The sequence below is a fragment of the Chrysochloris asiatica genome, unplaced genomic scaffold (genome assembly GCF_000296735.1).
Source record: "Chrysochloris asiatica unplaced genomic scaffold, ChrAsi1.0 scaffold00042, whole genome shotgun sequence".
NCBI lineage: Eukaryota > Metazoa > Chordata > Mammalia > Afrosoricida > Chrysochloridae > Chrysochloris > Chrysochloris asiatica.
This window is the reverse complement of record NW_006408560.1, coordinates 9,201,912-9,210,173: the sequence shown is the minus strand read 5'-3', so window position 1 is coordinate 9,210,173 and position 8,262 is coordinate 9,201,912. Positions and strand designations below refer to the sequence as shown.

Sequence of the window (8,262 nt, the reverse complement as noted above, 5' to 3'; positions counted from 1 at the left end):
CACTCAGCTCACTTCTCTTGAAGGACATACAGTGTTGGACTTCCAGAGTTAATCCAGGCAAAGCTGACTCCCTCCCACTAAACACTGCCATCTGAAACCCATGTTATCCGTTTATACCACTAACAGACTGAATGGAAGACAAGGGAAAGGGTGTGGTTTCCACTGGTATTCATCTCACAGTGGACTTTGCAGCATTAATGTGCTGCTTCCTTCAAGAGAGCTGCTTTCCAGATGAATCATGTCAGATCCTGGTTTATTGCATGCTCTCGAGTAACACATTCTTTGCTATGCTGATTCCCATACTTCTCTGGGTATTCAAGGGTAGAATTTACAGTTTTTAAGTGTAATTGCTCAGTCCTCATGTTCACCAACTCCTACCTTTTCCTCTAGAAAGGACAACATTTAGGGATCTCTGTTCACATCTGTCAGCTGCAGGACCCATGTGGAAAGCAAAAATCAGGTTCCTGCTAGCACTTTTCAGTAGGGAAAATACCAGCCTCTCCAGCTGCGCTCAAAGTCTATTCTTGGGGATTTTTTTTTTTTTTTAGGGACATGGATAGGGAGAGGAGGAGGAAGTGATATTTTACAATGTTTATGTAAATTCACTTGTTTCCTATCCAGTAGTGATTTTAAGTGATGTTAGTCCAAGCTTCTCTATTCTGGCTAAAGCATTCCTTCCAATTAAGCCAAACTTCATTGAGTTCCTATCCTATTAAGTGCCAGGTTGTTGATGAGACATAGTCCCCCAGATCATTATACCCAAATATAATAATCTGACATATTTCCTTTACTTTCTTATTAGACCCTTCATGATAAAAAAGCTCTTGCTCTTCCACCTTACCCCAAACTCTGAAACACCTCTTCTGTCCAGGGCTGCCAGAAGACAGATCAACCCACAAGGACTTGGGGTTTACCGTTACTTTTATTTCCTGGTCGATGGCACATAACAACAAGAAGTTATCTTCCCAAGAGAACTAGAGCATGGACTTTCAGTAGCTTTTACTGGAGTGAGACTAGTTCATTTTACCATCGGAGATGCAAATGTTTTTATCACATTAAAATGACAAGTACAGAACTTCAATGAAGACACCAAGAAGGGACTTCAAAAAGTTCATGGGAATTTTTCATTATCTTTTCATTCCATTTTTCCACAAACTTTATGAAGCCCCTTCATACAGTAATCTGTAACCAGATTTCTAAACCCTGGAATCAGATGGAACAGTTAAGCTTGGAAGGTTGAAGTTTTCATATTAAGCAGATTTGACTGTGTGGGTTGATGGTACTCAGCCACAGATTACCAGTGCTGAAAGAAATGATGAAATATCTGTTCTTTCAGTTGGTGCTTTGTCAGTTAAAAAGGACATTGTCATGCTTTCCCAAATGACTATCATTTTTTACTCTTCATTAGGTGATTTATGCAGAATTAGCTGGCAGCTAGACAAATCCCCCATTCAAAACGCTAATACGTGAGGTGTCTATTTTCATTAGCAAGAGATCCCAATTGGGTCTTAGATTCATTGAATTTATAGCCAGAAAGGAACAAATGATCATTCTAATCATCCCCCTTTCAATGATCGATGAAAGACCTTGTAATCCTTGTGGCCTAAAAGTTCATGTAAACCCTGTTTCTTTACATTCTTTAACAGACTCCCAACAGACCTCACCAAAATGCCATCTCAAATGGAACATGCCATGGAAACGATGATGTCCACGTTTCACAGATTTGCTGGGGATAAATGCTATTTAACGAAGGAGGACCTGAGGGTGCTTATGGAAAAGGAGTTCCCTGGATTTTTGGAAGTAAGTGCTGCAAAGTGCAGAAAGAACCTGACAGAAAAATCAATGCTCATAGGCCTCGGCTCCTTTCCCTACTAGAAAGGTGTTTTCATTCATTTGTTGATTACACATAACTGAGTGCCTACTATTATTTGTAATATACTATGCGAGGAAAGTGATGATGACACAGTTCCTACCCTCAAGGAACTCACAATCTGGAATTAAGACTACATACAAACAGTCATAACAGGAGGTGTTTGTTAGAAAAACTCCTTCCTGAGCCATCTGCATCCACTGAGATGACTGTGTTGGGGAAGAGGCCTTTGAGAGAGAGTGGTCAACCAGGGGATTGGTTGCACTGAGGTCCAAAAACTTGGAGCTGGAGGTGCCACATCCTGGTCAGATTCTACTTTGAACAACTTGAGTCTCCCTTCTTAAGTCCCTTCAGATCAAGGGATTTTTCAAATTATTATTTTCTCATCTCTAATCTGCAAGAAACGTTGTTGACTATCTATAAATGAGAGCCAAGCTTCACTCAATAACTAACTGCTTTTCACATTGACAATGCACTGAGAACACAGAAGCCAGCAGCGTTTGGGCTATTGTCTCACCTTTAACAGACCCAGGAAGGATTGCTGAAGATTAGACGAGGACTCTGCTGTCAGCTTAGATACATTACTCAGGATATCAGACCACAGGGCATAGGTTTCCTTTTACATTGCAGCCACCCTCAAGAGACAGTTTTAGAAGTTAACTGAAGGTAAAACACTGCCTGACAAAATGCTAGATTGGAGTGTCAGACTTGGTTTTCCTGCCACAGATACAATCACTTTGAAAGGTTCGTTACTTCGCTTGGTGTTGAATAATGCATTAACCTTTAAAGGGTGAAGGGAAAGGACTGTAAAAGGCTGGGCCCTGCCTCTTGTCATCTGCCTGGTAAACAGCACATTCGTTAAGTCCCTGAGTCTTAGGTCAGTAAACAAGGGGCTTTGCGGTGCAATATGATTTATATCTCATCAATACCAGTTATATGAACAAATAAAAAGAGCTTGACTCAAAGCTGCAATTAGTACAATACTGTCTCGGAACCAGTTAGATTATAGTAACTCTGTTTCTAGAGTTCTATGATTTAGCCCCGGAGTCTGTTAGTGGTATAAACGGATAACATGCTTAGCTGCTAATCAAAAGGTTGACAGTTCTAATCCACCGAGAAGTAACTCAGAAGACTGACTTACCAATCTACTCTTGAGCCATTAGCTCTTGAAAACCCTTTAGAGCACAGTTCTACTCTAACACACAAGGGGTCACTATGCGTCAGAATCAACGTGACAGCAACTGTTTTTTTATGATGTAGTCCCCAGGAGTTAGAAGATCCAACTCTGTCCTAATTTAATGGTAGACAGATTGCTTCAGCTCTCTGAACTTCAGTTCCCGTCTCTGTAAAATGAGAGGGCATGGTATGATTAACGCCAAGTTACCTTCACTTTCTATGATTCTTCAAGGCAAGTATAAAATGCAAGGACAGAATGGCCTCATTGTAAGCCTATCACATGAACAGTTGTGAATCATGTGGTGGTATAACTTAGAAGCCAGGGTAAATATCATGTAAGACACAGACCCTCCTACCCAAAAGGCTTTGTAGCATGGGGAACTTAAAGGGCATATGTAGCAGGAAGTACTGAAGATAGCAGGGTAGTTTATTCTAGGCACAGGGTCATAATTCCAAGTACGCCCACACTTACTGCATCGACTGGAGCATTTTGTTTCTAAAATTGACCCCTCATGTCATCCAAATTTTACTCATTCTGACCACAGCCCACTTAAAGTATAAATAGCTGCATACAGCAGGTTTCAGTGAACTCCTTAGAGTAACAGTTTGTAGTTCTTTTGTAGGAAATGCTGCTGCTTTAACTTTAGGAATTTCTCAATGCACTTATTAACGCCCAGCACATTTGAGACACTGTAGGTGCCCTCATTTAGTGACACTGTAACTGGAATTCATAAATTCTTTATCTGAGCCCTTTAACACTTTCTAACAGGCCAGGCCTCCCTCTCGGCTTGATGACATGGACTCATAAGAGAACCCACACTTTTCCCTCCGAACTAGCAGAACTACAAAAAGAACTGAGCCAGCCAATCACTTTGGAAACAAGATGAAAACAAAGGGAATTCTGCCTGCTTAGTTCAGCCCCAGTCACTCAGACCAGATGTCAAGAGTCTTGAGACTTTATGACTGCATTATATGTACTCATTTTGAAACCCATCCAAAGAACAATGTTCAGCAAAAGTATAAGATGACACAAATGTATCAACTCATAAAGAAGGCATTTTAGAGATACTCCTCAATTGATATTTGATACCTACTAAGCTATGTAACATACATCACTCAGGCACACTAGGCTGGCCTCAGTTTTGCCAAGGAGAAATGAGAGCTGTCTCTTCATCCTCTCCAAACCTAAGAATACCCTATTAGCATCTTTACTCCCTAAATAACCTTATGACTTTTTTTCATAACAAGTTTCCCTTTTCAAGAGTTGACCATGCTGTCAGGAATAAACGCTTACTAAGAGAATGTAGTTGTTGTTATGTGCTGTGGAGTCGGGTCCGACCCATAGCGACCCTGTACAGGGTTTCCGAAGGTGTAAATCTTTATGGGAGTAGAAAGCCTCATCTTTCTCCCGAGGAGCGACTGGTAGTTTCGAACCGCTGACCTTAAGGTTCGCAGCCTGATTCGTAACCACTACGCTACTCCGCGGGAGAAAGATGAGGCTTTCTACTCCCGTAAAGATTTACACCCTCGGAAACCCTGTACAGGGTCGCTATGGGTCGGAACCGACTCGACGGCACTTAACAACAACAACAAGAGAATGTAGGGAGTCTGGGTGTGGCAGTGGGTTAATGCACTGGACTGCAAGGTTGGTTTGAACCTCAAGGTCAGTGGTCCAAACTCGCCAGCCGCTCCTAGGAAACCCTATATGGGGTCGCTATGAGTTGAAACCTACTATGTCATTTAACAACAACAACAAGAGAATGTATATTTAAACTACATAATGGGAACTCTAGGAAGGCCCTTAAAGAGCTCTGGTAGTGTACTGGATTACGAGCTGGGCTGCTAACCTCAAAGTCAGTAGTTCGAATCTACCAGTTGCTCTGAGTGAGAAAGATGAGGCTCTCTACTCCCGTAAAGGCATACAACCTCGAAAACCTTATCGGTGGCACACAACTACCACCACCACTAGGATGGATGGTCCTTTGACAGAACTTGTGATTTAAAAATTATAACAGTTAAACTGGCCAGTCAGAACGCCATATGGATTCATAAGTGGCAAGAACTCTGGCTTAAAATTTAGGACACCTGCATCTAGGTTCTCTGGCCCAAGTCTTCTCTTCTGAGCTCTCTGAAATTGGCTATTTCTAAGGCTCCTGGTGTGGCGGTATGGATTTATGCATCAGACTGCAAAGCTATTTGAACTGCAAGGTTGGCAGTTCAAGCTCACCAGCTGCTCCTCAGAAACTCTATATGAGGTTGCTATGGGTCAGAACAAATTTGATGACACTTCACAACAACAAGGTTCCTACAGTTATATGAAAGAATGTCACAGGAACCTGTTTCCTGGCTTCAAATAAACATGAATTGACTGACATGCTCCCACAAAGTGTAGCATGTAGGTAACCTCTAAAAAAGTCTTATGACCCAAAACAAGAGTTTAAATAATTGGGAGACTGTACTCGTGTTTGTCAGCTGTAAATCAAATAAGTACCTTATTGTAACCATTGACTGAGATTTCTTGCTTTTTTTTTTTTTCAGAACCAAAAAGACCCTCTGGCTGTTGACAAAATAATGAAGGACCTGGACCAGTGCCGAGATGGCAAAGTGGGCTTCCAGAGCTTTCTTTCACTCATTGCTGGGCTCACCATCGCATGCAATGACTATTTTGTAGTACACATGAAACAGAAGGGAAAGAAGTAGATGTAGGCAGAGTTGAGATATCACTCCCACCCTGTTAAGAGTCATCCCAAAGAGCTGCTTAAGGAATCTGCCCTACAGCTTTCCCCTGTGTAAGGATTTCATGAGCAGATCGGGACCCTTGAGAATGTGTACAAATAAAATCTATCCCATTTGACAAGGAGAGAAAGAAAAGTCAATTCAACGCCAGATAAGCTTCTGATTTTTATATTGTTTGCATCCTCTTGCCCTCAATAAAAATTCCTTTTTTAATACCTAATCTGAGATTGAATGTTTGTTCCTTCAGAAATCCTTATTCCCGTCTTCATTTTACCAAGCACCAGCATGCCCTTGGGCACAGCACAGACCAGTAGAATGGAAACACTCTCCATTCAGACCCGGAGTCTAACTTCCCTGATTGATCTGACTTCTGTTTTCAAAAAGTTTAAATTGCCATCAAGTTGACTCCAACTATTGGTAACTAACTCATGCATGTCAGAGTAGAACTGTGCTCCACTGGATTTTTAACGACAGATTTTTGGGAAGTAGATTGATCCCCAGACTTTCTTCTGAGGGACCATTGGGTGGTCTCAGGCCTCCAACCTTTCAGTTAGTAGCTCATCCCTTTAAGGGCTCAAACTCCAAGGATTAAGAGAAAGCACAAAACTACTGAACACTGTCTTGCCTAGTTAAATCACTGCCTTTTCAACTTTTCACTGCAAAGTCTAGGGCAAAAATAAATCTATTAAGAAAACTAACCAGAGAGAGAGAGCGCATCTAGTGTGCTGACCCACTGCTTGTCTATTCTGACTCATAGTGATCCTTTAGGATAAAGAAGAACTGTACCCTAGAGTTTCTGAGACTGTAAATCTTTATAGTCTTTTATGGAACAGCCTGTGAGTTTGAAGCACTGACTTCCAGTTAGCTGCTCAACTCTTAACTCCCCGTATCTAGTGTGATGTAATATCAGTAATAATATTACACTAACATTTATGGCATTAAACAGCAATGGTTGTTAGGTGTCATCAACTTGCTTCTGACTCACAGCAACCTCATATATAACAATGAAACACTGTCCAGTCCTGAACCATCCTCACAAGTATGCTTGAGCCAATTGTTTCAGCCACTGTGTCAACCCATCTCATTGAAAGTCTCTCCCTTTTTCAACTGACCTACTTTACTAAGCATGATATCCTTCTCTAGGGACTGGTTCCTCCTGAGATCACCTGTCTAAAGTATGAGACTGATTTTCACTTCTAAGAAACATTTTGAATGTACTTCTTCCAAGACATATTTGTTTAGTCTTCTGGCAGTCTATTGTACCTTCAATATTCTTTATCAACATCATAATTCAAATGCATAAATTATTTTCCATTCTTCCTTATTCATTGTCCAGCTTTCACATGCATATGAGGTGATTGAAAATACTATGGCTTGGTCAGGCACACCTTAATCTTTAAAGTAACCTTTTTGATCTTAACACTTTCAAGAGGTCTTTTGCAGCAGATTTTTACAGTGCGATTCACTGTTTGATTTCCTGGCTGCTCCTTCCATGGGCATTGATTGTGGATGCAAGTAAAAAAATCTTTGACAACTTCAATCTTTTCTCCATTAATCATGATATTGTTTTATTGGTTCAGTTGTGAGGATTTTTATTTTCTAACCAATGATTTGTTGTTGTTGTTGTTAGGTGCCGTCGAGTCAGTACCAATTCATAGCACAACAGAATGAAACACTGCCTGATCCTGAACTAACCTCACATTTGTTGCCATGCTTGAGACCATTGATGCTGCCACTTTGCCAGTCCATCTCACTGGGGGTCTTCCTCCTTTTCTCTGACCCTCCACCTTACCAAACATGATATCCTTCTCCAGCAATTGCTCCCTCCTGACAATATGTCCGAAGTTTGGCAATCCTGGCCTCCAAGGAGCACTCTGGCTGCATTTCTTCCAACACAGATCTGTTGGTTCTTTTGGCAGCCCATGGCACTTTCAATATTCTCCTCCAACACCATAACTCAAAAGCATCAATTCTTCTACAGTCTTTCTTAGTCACTGTCCAGCTTTCACATGCATATGAGGTGATTGAAAATACCATGGCTTGGGTCAGGTGTACCTTAGTCCTCAAGCTGACATCTTTTTCTTCAATACTTTAAAAAGGTCTGGTGCAGCAGATTTACCTAATGCACTACGTCATTTGGTTTCTTGACTGCTGCTTCCATAAGTGTTAATAGTTGATCCAAGAAGAATGAAGTCCTTGACAACTTCAACCAATGGTAGGGAAAAGGAAGTATCATCTTCACAGTGGGTATGTAAATTTGTAAAAAATCTGAAGCAATGTGTTATTCCCTGCAGGTTACCCTGACCCTCTGACTTTCAGAAAGTGGTCCAACACACACAAGAGTCACTATGTGTGTGTGTGTTGGGAGTGATATTGTCCTCATGTTAGCCTCACTTCTCAGCATCTAGTAAATAGCTCGCACAAGGAAAATAAAACTGGTACTTAGCTCTCCTTCCAACAAAAACACACAGATCCCACAG

General features: G+C 41.2%; 1 protein-coding gene across 1 annotated transcript; it reads left to right on the top strand.

Annotated features, from left to right (window-relative positions):
* Positions 1 to 1,653: 1,653 nt before the first annotated feature.
* Positions 1,654 to 6,007, top strand: S100A10 (S100 calcium binding protein A10). The gene is made up of 2 exons (XM_006861443.1): positions 1,654 to 1,800; positions 5,585 to 6,007. Exons 1-2 carry the CDS (start codon positions 1,669 to 1,671, stop codon positions 5,744 to 5,746), a joined length of 294 nt encoding a protein of 97 aa, XP_006861505.1. The 5' UTR covers positions 1,654 to 1,668; the 3' UTR covers positions 5,747 to 6,007.
* Positions 6,008 to 8,262: the final 2,255 nt, after the last annotated feature.